Below are 18,678 nucleotides of genomic sequence, written 5' to 3' on the forward strand. Positions count from 1 at the left end.
TATATCGCTGTTTTTTTCGTATTTAATGAGGCCAATTTGGGCGAAGCGTAAACATTGAGCGATACACCTCAAAACATGTTTAATCTGTTAGTTCAAGCCTATGAACAGGATTATTATAATTAATCATTGTTAATAAATGCAATTACTGATTACAGTAACAAACTATACCATGCTATTACCATTTACCATGGTGTTTTTACAACTCAATTGAATACCAAGGTATAGTAATGTAGAAATCATTAATGATTATATATATATATATGTATATGATTATACCTTTGTATTCAATTGAGTTGTTATATGCTATATATGAAAGTACTATATGGTTAAACCATAATTTCTCCACAATTGTAATTAAAAGGGCCATTTTCCTTCCCACACCCATCAGATGCTGATTGACAGCTGTCAGATGCTGATGACCTCATGGCCTCGTCCTCTGAGGTGAACGTCCACATGGAGGAGGTGGTGGTGGTCACGACCCCTGACACCGCGGGTCAGACTTCATCTGGCGATGAGGAGAAGAATATACTGGTGGCTTCTGACCTGGAACAGTCTGAGTGAGCGTTTCATTCTGTTGTGACTCCCATCATGCACCTCTTTCAGACTATCACTGCAGCTTTTGTGTTTTCCTGCACAGGGAAAACATTATGGAGCAATCCATGGAGTCCGAGGCCGAGTCCAGCACCACTCTCTCTCTGCCCAAGGACACTGTGCTGGGTATGAAATTAGTTTTATTTTTAAATAGGCTATAGTTTTTATTAAAGTGCCCCTATTATGCTATTTTAAAGGTTCCTAGTTTTTTCCTACAACAGGATTGCATGTATCAAAGGTCAAAAATACTTGAATTTTCTCATAATATACATTGCACATCGCCTCATTTCTCAAAGTGTCTGAAATGGTTTGTTCGAAGATTTAGTCTCTCTAAACCCCGCCTTTCCGCGAGACTACTCTGCTCTGATTTGTCCGACAGCCCAGTCTGTTGTAATTGTTCTACTCTGCTCTGATTGGTCAGATGGCCCAGTCTGTTGTGATTGGTCTACTCAGCTCTGATTGGTCAGATGGCCCAGTCTGTTGTGATTGGTCTTCTCTGTTCTGATTGGTCAGATGGCCCAGTCTGTTGTGATTGGTCTACTCTGCTCTGATTGGTCAGATGGCCCAGTCTGTTGTGATTGGTCTACTCTGCTCTGATTGGTCAGATGGCCCAGTCTGTTGTGATTGGTCTACTCTGCTCTGATTGGTTAGAGGGCTCAGTCTGTTGTGATTGGTCTACTCTGCTCTGATTGGTTAGATGGCTCAGTCTGTTGTGATTGGTCTACTCTGCTCTGATTGGTCAGACGGCCCAGTCTGTTGTGATTGGTCTACTCTGTTCTGATTGGTGAGATGGCTCAGTCTGTTGTGATTGGTCTTCTCTGTTCTGATTGGTCAGACGGCTCAGTCTGTTGTGATTGGTCTACTCTGCTCTGATTGGTCAGATGGCCCAGTCTGTTTTTATTGGTCGACCGCTTACAGCGCGTGTCGGAAACCAAACGGCTATTACCATATCTGAATATGAGCTCTTCCTCAGCACTTGATACACAGTGATATGAACAGTGACGACGGCGTCGGTTTCACCGTATCATTTCGAGTGCGAATCCTTTTAAATTGCAGCAAAGTGGATTTGCTTTTCGACATGTCGACACATGAACCAAACTCTTCCAGTCTCAGCTACAACTACTGTGTTTGAGAGTAGACATTTTTCGCCGGCAGCCAATGAAGACCATATGTTGGCATTATGGAAATTTGTTACATTGTTACGTAGGTTTGTAAGAGGAAGTGAGACTGGAACAAGCGTGCCGCACAAGCCCTGAAAAGTGAAGCCAAAACGTCTCGATCGCCCCCCGGTGGCCGGTCCTAGTATAGCTCATAAACCCCGCCTCTCCGTGTTATTCAACTGGATATGAGATCAACTAAACAATTAAATTACACTTTAAATATCTTTTTTCCAAAGGTGGTTTCGGTCATTTGCTGTCGTTTTTATCACACTGATGTAAGTTCAAGTGTCTGTTTTTAAAATAAGTTGTTTTTAGTTAGTTACGTGATGCTATAAAAACAGTGGTGTGGCGTCATGATTGACAGCTGTGATTGACAGGTTCTCTGTCACTGAAGCACCAACAGACTTTTTTTCGCGATCTTCGGAGGACTGAGGAGATTGTATTTACTTTATTTTAACAAGTCTCTTGTCGTACTGCAATCAGCAGACACAAAAATTGGAGCAGAACGGAGGAACAGGGCAGACATAGACCACTTTAGTGCATTCAGCGAGAGTGGGGGCGGGGCCTTGATTTCACGGCTTTACTTCCGGCTCACGACTGCGCAGGTCTGGTCCCGAGATCGCTTCTGCGCAGACTCAAGTCCCAAGATGTCAGCGCCATATCGGGACACTGGCGGCTTCACTTCTGACCAATGGAAGAGAGCGAAGGGCCGTCGTCCATCTTTTTTTACAGTCTATGGACTGGAATTACTGACGACTCGTTTCAGCAGTTCAGAATCGATTATTTTTTTAGGAGACAATTTTATTTGTCATGCACTTTGCAGAACTTTTTCATTCACAAACAGCTATATTACACACTGCATGAAAGGTAAAATATGAAAAAGCATAATAGGGAAACTTTAAAGATTTTGTTTTAACTTAAAGGGATAGTTCACTTTGGAATTAATTTTTGGTTTGTTTTAGCTTACCTCAAGGGCATCCAAGATGTAGGTGTCTTTGTTTCCGCAGTAGTTTCAATTTTGATATTCTTAGGTCAAACCGTTCTTGTCTGTCAGTCATATAATGCAGGTCTATGGTCACCACCTCAAAGAGCATGCACAGAGAAGTCCAAATTAAACATGATTTAATGACTCGTAAATGTAAGTACACATTGATGGCCTAAGACACGAAACGAGCGGTTTGTGTGAGAAAACGAACAGTATTTATATCGTTTTTACCTCTTGTAACGCACAGACCGAACCGCCGGCGCCGTCACATCACTTGGACGTGGCTGTGGTTACAAGAGGTAAAAACGATATAAATACTGTTCGTTTTCTCACACAAACCGCTCGTTTCGTGTCTTAGGCCATCAATGTGTACTTACATTTACGAGTCATTAAATCATGTTTAATTTGGACTTCTCTGTGCATGCTCTTTGAGGTGGTGACCATAGACCTGCACTATATGACTGACAGACAAGAACGGTTTGACCTAAGAATATCAAAATTGAAACTACTGTGGAAACAAAGACACCTACATCTTGGATGCCCTTGAGGTAAGCTAAAACAAACCAAAAATTAATTTCAAAGAGAACTATTCCTTTAAAACGAAAATGTGAAATGTTGCCTAGCTGCATCTAGTTTTTTTTTTATGTCAGTTCATGTTAATTTTATTTCAAGTAATAAAAATGTTTTTAGTTTTAGTTAACAATAAAATAACCCTGCATAATATATCATATTTTATTTGTCGTAACAATAGACATGCCATGTTCATATTTACACAGTGAAGATATCTGACGATACAGATGTAGAGGGTGATATTCTCTACCCGATAACCTGTGGAGACAGCAAAGCCAACCTGGTGTGGAAGAAGTTTGTGTGTCCCGGGATCAACATCAAATGTGTGCAGGTAAAGACATGATGCAGTCTACTTTAAAACACTTCAAACTTACATTTCCTCATGATCTTTTTGATTTAAAGGCTTATGCTTAACTAGGGATGTCTGTCGATTCAGGTAATTAAACACAATTAGTCATATATATTTTTCTATTTTTAGCTAATGCATTCATTTCCTTCACAAATGAAAAAAATAATGCTATTATTATGTTTAAATTATCACTATTATTATGTTGGCAGTGCTAGTCAGGGCTATCATAGTTGAAATAAAATAAAATATACAAAAACTTATTTTATTTCAGCTAGTAGTTGCCTAGGCAAGATTTCTTATTTTCATTTCGCTTATCTTTACGAACTAAAACTGAAATAAAAATGACTAAGAACTAAATAGACATATTTTAAATAATAATAAAGTCAAAAACATACAACAATATTGCTAAAACTTTAACTAGAATTAAAATGAAATGGGAAAAAAAATGTACTGATTCAAAATATTAATAAAAACGCTGGTGCTAATTACTCATCTCATATAAAACAACATATTCTATATTATTCAAACTGCATCAAAACACATAAATATGCACACAAAAAATATTCTTATTAAAAAAATACAATTATTAAGGTCAATTATAATGATTTTTATTTCTCAAACTGCATGAAAATTGTAATGTCTTGATATAATATAGACATATTTTAGTACGATTTAGTTGTACTTGCTGCATAATTCCCACACTTTCATTAGTGTTCTTTCCTAGATTTGATGGCTTTCCTATTATTATAAAATGTGGAAAGCAGCATTATTAAAGAAAGAGCAGATATGAATGATAATGTTTTATGATCATAAAGAAACTTCATCTTGCAATACAAATTAAGAAAATAATCATAAAAAATTTCATAATAAATGATTGAGACGCTGTTGTATAGTTTTTACCCTAAATGTGCCGCTTTGAGTAATGGACGGTCCTCGCCACATAGACCATTTCACATGTGCTTGATTGGATATATAACTGTCTGTGCTTGAACGGCTTGCTGTGTTCCAGCTGAACGAGCATCTCATCAGTCCGAAGGAGTTCGTCTATATAGCGGGAAAGTCCACGCTGAAGGACTGGAAGAGAGCCATTCGCCTCAATGGGACCATGTTAAGGTTTGTGGCACTGAGTGGGCAGTAAAAGAATATCAACTAGAAATACAGTACATTCCAGCTCTGGCCGTTTTTATATTAGTATATGGTGAAATATAAAGCACAAACACTTGTCTCACTAATCTTTTCTTCTGCAAGGATGTGTTAAATTAATCAAAAGTGAGTGACAGTAAAGATTACTTGTTACAAAAGTGTTCTATTTCAAATAAATGCTGTTCTTTTTAAACACACCTGTTCTCAACATTGTTAATAATAAGAAATGTTTCTTGAGCAGTAAATCAGCATATGATTTCTGGAGGATCATGTGACACTGAAGACTGGAGTAATGATGCTTTGATCACAAAGATAACTTATATTTTACAATATATTCAAATAGAAAACTGTTATTTTCAATTGTAATAATATTTAAATATATTTTACTGTATTTTTGATCAAATAAATGCAGCCTTGATTAAGAGAAGAGACTCCTTTCAAGTCCCCCTGTAGTCAATAATTTCATCCCTTAAAACTCATCTTTGATCACCAAAATTACATATATTCTTCATTCCTTAAAATAGCTTGAATGTAACTCGACACCCTCGCCTCATTTAGTATACGCGGTCCTATGAATATGCAAATGAGCCCCGCCTCCACTCACTCCCTCAGCTCAGAGATCCACTCGCTGACGATCACACGTTGACCTGATTGGTTACAAGGTCGTTTGTGACGTCAGAAACACCAGCGATTTCAAACCATGTTTCTGAGACTGTCTTTGGTTCACTGCAGTTTTAAGCAGAAAATACTCAGCAATGCTGTTAAATTATGAATTTACACATGGTTTGTCTTAAAGAATATTAAAAACACCACATAGACATATAAACAACATTAAAGCATGATTTTCACCACAGGGGGACTTTAATAAATCTTAAGACCCCAAACTTTTGAGCATGGTGTGTATACCATAAATTCAAATCATTCAACTCCTACAAAAGTGAAATTAATAAAAGATGGCTATTTTTTCTTTGGAATACTGTACATTGAGGAATTGTTCACAATAAGATCAGGTACGCATATTAAAGCAGTAAATGGTGACATTGTGTTTTTAGTTATGTTGACTTTAAGTTCCAATCTTCCTTATATTGTCTAAGATGAAGGAAGTGTTGTTCAGCTGAAGCTCCTGGTTCTTCTTACAGGAAGATCATGGATTCAGGAGAGCTGGACTTTTACCAGCACTCCAGACTGTGTTCAAACACCTGCCGCAGTACCAAGATTGACCTGGTGGGGTCCCGAGTGTCTCTCAGCAGCCAGCAGTCCACCGAAACGGCTCCCGCGACCCCCGCCTCAGTGGACGGTACCAACACAGTCAAGTTCAATAGTTTATGCCTAGACTTTCACATATGTTTGCACTTCAGAATGATAGTGCCTTTAATTGTTTGAGCAGGGATTATGTTTAACACGTTAATTTGGTTTGATTAATTATAGAAAAAAATAACACGTTAAAATGATTAATGCTTTTAACGCACCCAGCTCAGACCTGTACTTCATCTCGCATTGCATGTAGTTTAGTTACGAATAGGGATGCACCGATATGAACATTTTGGCTGATACCGATAACCGATAATTTTTTTTATTTGAAAGCCGATAACCGATATATTGGCCGATAAATCTGAATCCAAATTTTATAACATTTTTGAGAGCCTGATTAAAAAAAAAAAAAAAAAAGTCTCACCATTGAATTATAAATTTCTCATTATAATTGTATGTCTCCTATAGGACAGGCTTGTACTGTATTTTCTTTTTTGAAGTGATTCCAATCATATTTCAAGCAATTCAAAATCATCATGGCGAACAATGTGCATCTGAAGAGTCTCAGCCGAAGGAAATAATACATTATTTTTCTGCTTTAATATATCGGCCAAATTTTCTTTAAAAATTAATAACATTAAAAATGAACATATATCATCCAATACCGATATGGTAATATTGTGTTATGTGTTAGACACAATATTGTCTGTTTTTGCTAAATTTCGCTAATGAAAGCAGTTCTAATGAAAGCCAGAGCAGAAGTGTTGTGCTTCTCCGCGCAACACACAGCGGTGTTTCATTACTGAATGAATCTGTGGTTTTTAACAAAACGATTCACTCATTCATAAAGATGTTCACTTGCTTTGTTCCTGAACGAATCAGCCGTTAGAATGAATCAGTTGAGTGAACGACTCAATGACTCACTCATTAAGACAGTGACTTGTCGCCACATACTGGCGGTTTTAGTTTAATATTTAGAGTATCATTTCATTTTTCATTCATATTCATGCCACCTGTGAGCTACATTAAACAGTCTGTATAAATATGCCTAAATGCCTCTTCAGATGCTGCTTATGAAAAAAAAAAATGTTATGGTCACATTGTGTATAATAAATTCTATGCTGAATCAAAATATTTCTTTCTAACACTACTTTCAATGTCTAATGTCAATTCAATGTATTTCTCGTCAATCACAATGGCTTTAAAAGATCTTTGGGGTAATTTCTTGCAAAAATTGAGGTGCGATTAATTTGTGATTGATTTAAATAATTAATTGGCATATCATCATGTGATTAATTCGATTAATAATGTTAATAGCTTGACAGTCCTCATTTCTATTGCTGTTTCAGTGAATGGATGTTCAGCTTCGTTCTCCACAGATGGTGACGACAGCACTGAATGGGTCACGGCAATAGGAGGTGAGAGTGTGTGACATTTGAAGCGATCTGTGTAGTTCACTGGTTTAACTCTTTCACCGGCCGTTCTTTTCCATGTCAGAGGACACCATGACCTTCTGGAGAGGACTGAGGGATGCTGGGCTGTTGGAGGAAGTCATGGAGGATCTGGAGAGACAGATCCAGGAGATTCTCAAGGGCCTCGAGGAGCGAATCCAAGACCCGCCACTGCAGGTCAAAGGTCAGAGTTACGCCACTAAACCTGTTCATACTAAACAATCTGATGTTGCAATCAGTTTGAGCCCGCTTACATTAATTTCCCAGTGTGCACCACTGGTCAAACGTTTGGACACACTAAACTGAACTTGTTTTTATATGATCTTATAATACTTTTATTATACATATATATATATATATATATATAATTTATTACAATATTAATATGAAATGTCACATGTTAAAATTGTATAATAATTCAATAATCTATATAATAGTTATTATTAGTATAATAAAATATAGAACTATTTGAATATAATATTTGTATATATTCTTAATATTTCAGAATATATTGCATCAGATTATATTCTTGTTGTTTAATGTTCAGTTTGTGGTAAAGGAGTTTGTATCATTGAAATGCTATTTTAGATTCGATTTTGTTTTTATTGTTATTTTCTGTTTTCATTTTAATTCTAGTTAAATATTTAGGCATTTTCTTGTGCGTTTTTGTCATTTTCGATAGTTTTTTTATGTCTAAATAGCTATTTATTAAGTTTTAGTTTATTATTTAAAATGAGAAACTAGCTGAAACAAGATAAGTGTAATATAAATATAAATGTTTATATAAGTTATATAATATAAATGTTTTATCGTTTATAATATAAATGTTTTATAGTTAAGTTAATGATAACCGTGTCTGTGATATCTATATATATATATATATATGCAAGGGTTATTATCGTTAACTTAAAAAAAGTAAATGTTATTAGTTTTATAACATTGTATATTTATATTTATATTCATATAGATTATGTAGAATAATGCATATTATATTCTTGTTGTTTAATGTTCAGTTTGTAGTAGGTAAAAGAACAGATTACCTATATGAATATATATTTTAATATAATGCTTTAACTGAAGCAAGACATTTATGTAAATATATTCCATGTCTGTTTATTTTGTGATTCAGAATGCTGTAAATGGACATAAATGTTCTATTAAACTTCAGACTGATTGGATATTGTTCATTATATGAATCTGCCAATAGATGCCGCTCTGCTCAACAATATAGTCCAGAACTTTGGGATGTTGGACCTGGTGAAGAAAGTTCTGTCCAGTCACAAAAGCCAGATGGACCGCTGTAGGGAGCAGTACACACGCAGCTTAGTGGGTCAGTGTGTGTGTGTGTGTGTGTGTGTGTGTGTGTTTTTCAATATCCAACCACACATTGTGGGCTTATTTTGTGCATACTAGCAGTGTAGTTGCAGCATCAGGTTTTTAAAGAGAAAAACATTAATAAGCACTAGGGCTGCATGAATAATATGAAATTGAATCGAATATGATTAGCAAATCACGACGGCTGCATCTTAATTGAATGAATGAATGAATGAATGAATGTATGAATGAATGAAAATATGTATTTCGAACTGTTAAAAGAAGAAACAAATAAAATATACAAACGAGTATAAAAAGGAAATGTATACTCAACATAATACTCAACCCATTTGAAAAGGGAACTTAAATAAATATAAATATAAAATATAAATTAAATAAAAACATGCACTGCGTTTTGTGAATCTTCCCAAACTTTAAGAAGAAGTTTAAGGGCTCCCTGCGGTGTTGTTCAAAATAAAATTCATTTATTTAAAGTAAAAAAAAATTTAAAATGAAGACAGTCATAAATATTATTAATGTAATTTTACAGTTGTAATGTAAAATAAAATTATTATTAAATTATTTTCTAAAATGCTGGATTTTTATTTATTTTTTTACAGTGAAAAGTTAATACTTGTACGGTAATATTTCTTATTTAGTAATAATAATTAAAGTAATAATAATAATGATTATCATTATTATTATATAGCTAAGAAAAAATTGTGGAGCCCTATAAACAAGCACAGCAAATTAGTTTTTTTTTTTAAATCGCAATTTTTATCACAAAAATCCCCAAAGCAAGTTTTCAAGAAGTGACTTTTAACTCTTTGCATTTCTAGCCCTAGAGCAACAGTGTGACGAGCATCGCAAGCGCGCCAAAGAGCTGAAGAGCAAATCTCAGCACCTCAACAACGTCCTGATGACCTTGACCCCCGTGACCTCGCCACCCACTGCCAAACGCCCCCGTCTGACCCGTGCCGTTTCGGGCCCCGCCACCGTGGCCCCGACCCCCACCCAGTCCACGCACTTCACCCTGCCCATCACCCAGCTCACCGGCATCCCTCTGTCGGCTCAGACTCAGTCTCCGCTGATCGGCGGATACACCGTGCTGACGTCACCCGGGGGGGCCGAGCTGCATCCCGACGGCTCCAACCTGACCGTACTGAGCGCTGCCGGCGTCCCACAGGGCTCCGCGGGACACACGTTTGTCAAAGTGGTCAGTCCGTTTCAGCTGGTCACGTTGCCCACAATGGGAGGAGGAGCCACGCTGCAGAACCTGGGAGCACCAGTAGGGGGCGCTGCAGGCAACACTGTAGTCGCTGTGCCCGTTAGTACTGTCAGTAGCATAAACACTGCCGTCGTCGAGACCGTCGGGCCGCAAGCGGACGCGGCGACAGAACAGAGAGATGACCAGGAGTGAAATTCTCCTGAAAGGTGGTTTTTTTTTGCACGTAACGTCAATGTATCAGATAATTTGAATACGGAGGATGAACTTTTTTGCTTTTTAATGAGGAAAATTTGCAACTTTTTTTGCAAAAGCAGCCATGGTTTGGTAATGAAAGTCTTTTGTTTGCATTGCATTTTGATTTCACTTGTAAACTGATTACAATGTGGTGAAATACAGGATCAACTGTTTAAGGACATTTTAAATGCTAATCCTTAAAATTCTGTGTTTGACCAGTGTGTAGTTTTTGATGTAATGCTCACTTCGATATTTATACTGTGCACATCATTTTTTCCATATTGATGTTTCATAATTAGTATTTCTGAGAGTACTTCATTACAATGGTATATCTGTACCTGACTCTTCATTGATTATTTAAAATTGATTAACCATCTTGTCTTTCAAAATAAATATACATTGATTGTACAATACAGCAAATTGACCTTATAATCAACAACGTGATATCAAGGAATTCTACATAGGCAGTCGATATAAAATAGGCTGAATATTCCTCGAAGTTCCACGGTGGACTGTTTTGCAGTCTTTTAACCACTTACCATAGTAAACCAATGTGTTTTAGCGGTTTCACAGAATAATCAGCATAGAGTCATAAGCTCTCTGGTGCTTTTTTGTGTATCACTGAGTGTTTCTTCATCACTAAAGGACTTTTTTCAAGCGTTGTATTTAACTTGTAATTTTGACCAACAGGTGGTGCTGTTTATCTAAACATTCGCCAACCGTGAGATTTGACTTATTTAAATGGACAGTTCACCCAAAAATGAAAATTCTGTCTTTTACTCACCCTCATGTTGTTTAAAACTTATATTAGTTTCTTTCTTTTGTTGAACACAAAAGAAGATATTTTGTAGAATGTTGGTAACTAAACAGTTGACGGCACCCATTGACTTCCATAGTAGGAAAACAAATACTATGGAAGTCAATGGGGTCCATCAACTGTCTGATTATCAACATTCTTCAAAATATCTTCTTTTGTGTTCAACAGAAGAAAGAAATTCATAAAAGTTTTAAACAACATGAGGGTGAGTAGGCTAAATGACAGAATTTTCATTTATGAGTGAACTATCCCTTTAAGATGGACAATTCCTGAAAGATAAGCAATCTTTTTGGGATTAGAATAAAAAGGGGTTTAACCTTAGTAAATCGTATAGTAACATAACAATGCAATTTCATGTTTAATTTATTGTAATGTGCTCGAAAAAAAACATTTAAATTGGAGGGAAAAAAGTCACACAAAACATTACCCGAACAATGTTAGCAGGTAATGGTCTTGCCCTTTATTGGTCTTAAACAAGCATTATTTGCAGTAGCTATTGATTGCTTACATGGGGTAAAGTTCACTGGAAACAACAAGTGGTCGGTCACTGAAACGTCCTGAGGGCATGACTGACAGGTTGATAGTGGATGATTGATAGCGTCCAGAAGTCAGCAGCCATTTTGGGGGGTGGGCAATGCGTAGGCAAAATGAGTTCTGATTGAGTTATATATGATACAACAGCCTATAAAGCATAGTCCTCGTGTGATGAGGGCTCTTCGTCAGAGCGCACGGAGATTTTAAAATGGCGCCGTAAAAAACCGCCATATCGCTTTTGGTTGTCCCATCTCAACTTCGGGCGAATTCTTCGCATAAAACCACCGTATCGCTTCTGTAACACCTGCCGGCTGGTGTTGTCCACCAAGTCGCTTCTTTTGGGACCGAATTTGCGAAGAAACCCACCGTAACGTTTGACTTCATTCAAAGGAACTTCGTTGTCGTAAAGTCCCGTTTCGTTTTCCGCCGTAATATCGTCGCCCTCGTCGTCTTCCGTGAGCGACGGGACGTCTCGCTCGCTCAGTTTCGAGAGGGATTCTCCGTATTTCTTCAAGAACAATCCTTTAAGAATGGCGTTCTCCTTCCAGGGTGAAGCGAAAATTTTATTTTTATTCTTATCGATCCTCTTGATGAATCCCCCGTATCGTTTGACCAGGTTTGGCTTGTCTTGGAGATCCCCTGCGTTTAGCGCGCTTCGCTCGCCGTTGTCGTCTGGGTCGAGGTCCGCTAATTCATCTGAAAGCTCCTGTAACGCTTTCTCACATCTGTCTAGTGTACCAGAAGATGGGACCGCTCCTTCACATTCTAAAGTACAAGTCTGCAAAAAGAAAAGTGGGACAAACTTGACTCTGTGCACCTATGAAAATAAAAGTTCCGTTATAGAACCTAAAGGGTTTTACAATCTGATGCCTAACGTTCCAAAAAGAACGTTTTATTTTTTAGTTGTTTTTTTAAACATCAACATCACATAACTCAGAAACCAATACACACGGTCTGTAGAACCATATTTAACGTGTTTTCTTACTCTAAAAAAGAACCTTACAGAAACAGAACCATATCAGATTAAAAACGATTTGGGTTTGATGCAGAAACTTTTCAAGTAGCCTACGAAGAACATTTTTTTTATTTACCACTGGTTTTTTTATTTATTGTTTTTTGGCGGATTGATTACAATTTGTATTTTACATTTGTTATTTGTGGTTACCATGGTTTAACTTCAATGACCATGTTTTTTTTTTTTATATATTAGTAAAAACCATGGTTCATTTTCCTAAGGGATTTAGGCTATATCTTTTTTTTTTTTTTTTACCGAAACTATATGCATAAACTGGTTTAATTGTGCAAACTATCCTTTCTGTACTTGCAATTTTTCCTCAGTATATCAATGAAGAAGGTTTTCCCAAGATCGTTTATAATCTAGACGAGCGCGCGTATTGTCGCGCTCTCCATGGTGCTGAATGCGCGCGCCCCAGTGAGTTTAATTGCAAAAAAATGAGAAAAGAATCGACCATTTTCAATTTTGAAATGTTTCTATTACAAATATACATTTCTGTTTGTTAATTTACAAATGCTTATTCTTTATTTGATTTAGTTAAAAACTCATTGCATCTAATTTTTCATTCATTGTACCATTATAATGCCATTTTACTTCAATTGCTATATAATTTATTTAATGCTACATACTATCTGCACTTCTGATTAGATGCTTACTTTTATTTCTGTACAGTAAAGTACAGAGCCAATAACGACAAAGTTTAATCCATTTCTATCGTCTTTGCCCTGCTCGTGCATCACATTTATCACAAAATTAAGCGCATGCAAACTGTATCTTGTCATAAGTGGTTCAAAATGAGGAGAACTGAGGGTGATCTTACCAAGCGGTTCACTGCAGTGTCCAGGTCGGGGATCTGTTGCGCGCATCTCAGGCATTGCGCTGAACAATCTGCCTGACTCAAGGTTGGCAAGCTCAGCATCAACACCAAAACATACCACTCCATCATTTACTGGGATTCCTGTGGTGCGAGAGAAGAAAACATAAAACAAGTGACACTATCTTCCTCACAGGGTCCACTTTATCTTCTCTTCAGGGAGGTTTTTTGCAGAATTCACTGATGTTTGAGGTTATTTAGTCTTTTTCTTACCAGTTTCATATCCAAAACCTTTTGTATACAGTTATAGGCACGTGTGCCAACACTAAATCTACTCCGTTACCTTGAGGTACCGACAGAGCTTCTTGTTGTCCAAGTGTCAAGGCGATCACTTGGTGAAGCTGGCTGGAACTTCTTTGTTCTGTCCTTCAATAGTCACTCTTTATCCATCCACGGCTCTTATTTGGAGACTCAACCCAGTCTCCATACTTTTATTCACGCAGCCCACACAGCCCTCCGAATGAACGTTTATCTGACCAATGGGAACAACGAGCCAGTTGATTGACAGGTCCCACCCACACGGTGATGACGTCACATCAACAATAGCTTGGCTAATAAAAATTAATAAGCTAATGAAATTACTATGAAGTGCAAAACTGTTATGAATAGTTTTTAACATCATATGGATATTCCTAATGGTTTTTAATTATTCATTTCACAGTATTTTAAGGGTAAAATAAATATAGTCTTTCATAGAATTATAAACACACCCACTTTGAGGAGAAGAATGTGCCACGGGTAACTTGTTGAGTTGTATTAGTTCAAGGCTGCAGGCTTGTGTTCTCTTAACAAAGACTGCAGCTCTTCGTCTGAATGTCTTTGCAAGTCCGTTGCTAAACATTTGTAGTGCCAGAAATCACACTTTTGTCTATATATCCACAGGAGATCAATGCCCAGAAATCAGTCTTTGTCCTCCATTAACCTGACATCATTCCTACTTAATGGATGCTGTTAACCACTCTGTTTCTGGAACTCCGAAATTCATTTAGTGTGTATTTGTGCGATTCAAGGAAAGACGTACAACTGCAGTAAATCTTGTAGTGCGCGGATTATGACTCATTTCTAATGAATCTGCATCGCAAGTATCAAACACTAAAGTTTTTGTAATACACCTGTGATATGCAAGCAAGTCTATAATATCTTGATAAATAATGGCATGCATTTGTTTTTGCTGTATGGTCCCATGACGCAAAGTAGCCTGGTGTTGCGAGCTTATGTAGCTCCGCCCCTTTCCAGCGCTGCGCTCGTTGTGTTCTTGAATGTGTTCTGTCTTCCGGTTTGTATTTTCACTGCATGAAGGTAAGATCTTACGGATTAATGAATGAAGCGCTCGTTTTAAAATCTTCCCAGTCTGCTGACATTTGTTATGACATCCGCTTCCAACATTACAACACTCAAGGTAACTTTCGTTTACTCTAAGTAAATCCACTTCACTAGCTAGTTACTCTTCGACAGCGAGGCCATGGAAATATACAGAGCTACCGCAAAAACGGAAGTTCAAACACAAAATTCTAAAGATGGCTGCGTGCTTGTTTATATGGCGCATAAGGTCTATATTGTCTATTTAAAAACAGGTAAAAAAAAAAAACATTTCCTGAAAGAAATACAAGGGCTAGCAAGCAATCGTGACCTTCAGGGGGATCTGGGCACAATCTGCGGAGGTTCCCGCGCAACCAACATTGCCATTTGCTAACGCTAGCTATCTTACAGACTTTTCAAACAATTTACTAATACGATTATTTTTGTAATATCAATATCAGCTTACTGTTGGTTACCTCGTTCCGTTTATGAACGAGACGTCTACGTAGTGAATTCTTGTAAGATATCGTTTGTGGTTGCAAAAGTGTAGTTTGCGAACAAATTAATTAAAGTAAAAGTACAATAATTGTGCTAAAGTTTTAGGTAGGCTTTGGTTTTTGCATAAAAAAAAGGCCAATTACCATTCAAAAATGACGTTATTGAAGTCAAAGTGGGTCAGTGGGAGATTTTACCAGAGATGGTCTTCATTATTGGGAGATACTAGGGTCTGTGGCTCTACCATTGGAGAAAGTATAACGGCTAACTTGGATCACGTGTGCCTTGATAACCAATCACATTACACCCTTGATGTCATTGAATTTCGTTGTGCGACAGTTGATCCGAAATCGCTCCCTATACCCTCATTGACTATTCCCTGCATTAGTCCACTATAATAGTCCACTTGAAAGCGTGAATGAAATCAAGTAAACGAATTTGGACACTGAGTGCGCCGGAAGGGCTGCCGCTTTTGCATAGTTTGTGTTTGCTGTTTAATGATCAGTTGAAACTTAGCAAACTGGCTGCTCCAGTAGTAAGATGAAAAGATCTTGAACATTTTCATGCAAACTAGCATCTATAAACTTTAATTAAACAATTTAATAATCATAAAAAATGACTGTATGATATTACGCTGTACCCACATTGGACCAGCGGTTTGGAAAATGGATGGATGGATGATGCAGCTCAGACTGTCACAGTGCATTATGGGTATTCTCTAGCCGTAGAGCGCACATCGGCTGTACACTCGTTTTTGCAGTGCATTATGGGATTGAATGAGTGCCCTCGATAACATCCACTATGGTTTCGGAAACCACTACAAATGGCTCTACCCCTAAATAGTGCCCTATTTAAGGGTATAGGTGGCAATTTTGCGTAAAAAAAATGATGAGAAGTGCCGTAAACTGAAGCATACCTGTCGCGCAATTGTTCGTGACTTCTCTTATAAAACAGCATTTTTTTCAGGGTAAACTCTAAAAATAGATCAATCCAAAACTATAAGAGCAAAAGTGTCGATTTGTTAAAAATGATAAGCCGTTTTCTCACTAAAGCAGTTTATTCAGCGTAGTGAAGCCTCTCCTCCATTGACACCTTTAGGAGCTTTAGCAGCCATTACGTGTTTTGTTTTTGTTTTTTGCTAACCTTGCAGACTTGCTTTCAAGTTGCTTTAATTTTACTTTCATTTCATAAAAAGTATAAACTCTACAAAAAAAAAAAAAGATGACACGCTTAAGGCTAAAAACAGAAACTAAATGTAAGTGTAAATCTTAATGTGTGAATCTTGCGTTCAAACGTTAAGTTGCCAGCTCAGATCTGTATACCACCTCTGTAAGAACTAGAGCTATGTGAAGTGATGTGTCGTAGTACAGTGAGAGACACTGTTGTCAGTGATGCTCGATAAGTAAATGGCAGTTTCTAAGCAACCTCACCTAACAGTATAATGTGTGTTAGTCTCCTGAGCTCATTTGGACATGTTGATCTTCCTGCTTGTTGCCAAAGAACCAAAGAAAAAAAAATTAATTTAGGTTGTCACGGAGGACGCACAGATTGATCTTCTCTCCTCCCAGGAGAAGTTCAGTGACGTGTATGAGCCAAAAGAAATGAAATCCATATGTCTTCACAAACACTACACATGAGGTTTTAATAATAATAATAAAAAAAAACAGTGATATGTGGAACTGGAGTTGTAACAAGAATGCACTGAAGAAAAGATGCCATTTACAAAGACAATGTGACAACATGCCCCTGTGGTTGTAACACTGGAAACCTGCTGGGTTTATATACAGGTCCTTCTAAAAAAATTAGCATATTGTGATAGTTAATTATTTTTCATAATGTAATGATAAAAATTAAACTTTCATATATTTTAGATTCATTGCACACCAACTGAAATATTTCAGGTCTTTTATTGTTTTAATACTGATGATTTTGGCATACAGCTCATGAAAACCCAAAGTTCCTGTCTCAAAAAATTAGCAAATCATGAAAAGGGTCTCTAAACGAGCTATTAACCTGATCATCTGAATCAACTAATTAACTCTAAACACCTGCAAAAGATTCCTGAGGCTTTTAAAAACTCGCAGCCTTTTTCATTACTCAAAGCCGCAATCATGGGTAAGACTGCCGACCTGACTGCTGTCCAGAAGGCCATCATTGACACCCTCAAGCAAGAGGGTAAGACAGAAAGAAATTTCTGAACAAATAGGCTATTCCCAGAGTGCTGTATCAAGGCACCTCAGTGGGAAGTCTGTGGGAAGGAAAAAGTGTGGCAAAAAACGCTGCACAACGAGAAGAGGTGACCGGACCCTGAGGAAGATTGTGGAGAAGGACCGATTCCAGACCTTGGGGGACCTGCGGAAGCAGTGGACTGAGTCTGGAGAAGAAACATCCAGAGCCACCGTGCACAGGCGTGTGCAGGAAATGGGCTACAGGTGCCGCATTCCCCAGGTCAAGCCACTATTGAACCAGAAACAGCGGCAGAAGCGCCTGACCTGGGCTAGAAGCAGCACAGGACTGTTGCTCAGTTTTGCATCTCATTCGGAAATCAAGGTGCCAGAGTCTGGAGGAAGACTGGGGAGAAGGAAATGCCAAAATGCCTGAAGTCCAGTGTCAAGTACCCACAGTCAGTGATGGTCTGGGGTGCCATGTCAGCTGCTGGTGTTGGTGCACTGTGTTTTATCAAGGGCAGGGTCAATGCAGCTAGCTATCAGGAGATTTTGGAGCACTTCATGCTTCCATCTGCTGAAAAGCTTTATGGAGATAAAGATTTCATTTTTCAGCACGACCTGGCACCTGCTCACAGTGCCAAAACCACTGGTAAATGGTTTACTGACCATGGTATTACTGTGCTCAATTGGCCTGCCAACTCTCCTGACCTGAACCCCATAGAGAATCTGTGGGATATTGTGAAGAGAAAGTTGAGAGACGCAAGACCCAACACTCTGGATGAGCTTAAGGCCGCTATCGAAGCATCCTGGGCCTCCATAACACCTCAGCAGTGCCACAGGCTGATTGCCTCCATGCCACGCCGCATTGAAGCAGTCATTTCTGCAAGGATTCCCGACCAAGTATTGACTATTGAGTGCATAACTGAACATAATTATTTGAAGGTTGACTTTTTTTTTTGTATTAAAAACACTTCTTTCATTGGTCGGATGAAATATGCTAATTTTTTTAGACAGGAATTTTGGGTTTTCATGAGCTGTATGCCAAAATCATCAGTATTAAAACAATAAAAGACCTGAAATATTTCAGTTGGTGTGCAATGAATCTAAAATATATGAAAGTTTAATTTTTATCATTACATTATGGAAAATAATGAACTTTATCACAATATGCTAATTTTTTTAGAAGGACCTGTGTATATA

The 18,678-nt window shown here is 37.7% G+C and overlaps 2 protein-coding genes across 3 annotated transcripts in view; one reads left to right on the top strand and one right to left on the bottom strand.

Annotated features, from left to right (window-relative positions):
- Nucleotides 1–10,399, top strand: part of gmeb2 (glucocorticoid modulatory element binding protein 2) — a 10,544-nt gene extending 145 nt beyond the window's left edge. Inside the window, exons 2-10 of one of the 2 annotated variants that reach the window (XM_056233973.1) lie at nucleotides 389–557; nucleotides 617–717; nucleotides 3,513–3,637; nucleotides 4,665–4,768; nucleotides 5,938–6,095; nucleotides 7,399–7,467; nucleotides 7,547–7,684; nucleotides 8,708–8,830; nucleotides 9,654–10,399. In XM_056233973.1, the coding sequence (XP_056089948.1) occupies nucleotides 424–557; nucleotides 617–717; nucleotides 3,513–3,637; nucleotides 4,665–4,768; nucleotides 5,938–6,095; nucleotides 7,399–7,467; nucleotides 7,547–7,684; nucleotides 8,708–8,830; nucleotides 9,654–10,234 (1,533 nt within the window). In that variant the 5' untranslated portion in view covers nucleotides 389–423 and the 3' untranslated portion in view covers nucleotides 10,235–10,399. The remainder of the gene's footprint in view (nucleotides 1–388; nucleotides 558–616; nucleotides 718–3,512; nucleotides 3,638–4,664; nucleotides 4,769–5,937; nucleotides 6,096–7,398; nucleotides 7,468–7,546; nucleotides 7,685–8,707; nucleotides 8,831–9,653) is intronic. The other variant, XM_056233974.1, reaches the window with a different exon arrangement.
- A 1,039-nt stretch (nucleotides 10,400–11,438) lies between these two features.
- Nucleotides 11,439–13,588, bottom strand: pdyn (prodynorphin). Its single transcript, XM_056234004.1, has 2 exons — nucleotides 13,463–13,588; nucleotides 11,439–12,405 (listed from the first exon to the last, which is right to left on the bottom strand). The coding sequence occupies exons 1-2, from the start codon at nucleotides 13,586–13,588 to the stop codon at nucleotides 11,776–11,778; spliced, it is 756 nt and encodes a 251-aa protein (XP_056089979.1). The 3' UTR covers nucleotides 11,439–11,775.
- Between the last annotated feature and the right edge of the window lie 5,090 nt (nucleotides 13,589–18,678).

The sequence above is a fragment of the Rhinichthys klamathensis genome, unplaced genomic scaffold (assembly GCF_029890125.1).
Source record: "Rhinichthys klamathensis goyatoka isolate OS25496 unplaced genomic scaffold, OSU_Roscu_1.1 h1tg000386l_1, whole genome shotgun sequence".
In the NCBI taxonomy this organism is placed as follows: Eukaryota; Metazoa; Chordata; class Actinopteri; order Cypriniformes; family Leuciscidae; genus Rhinichthys; species Rhinichthys klamathensis.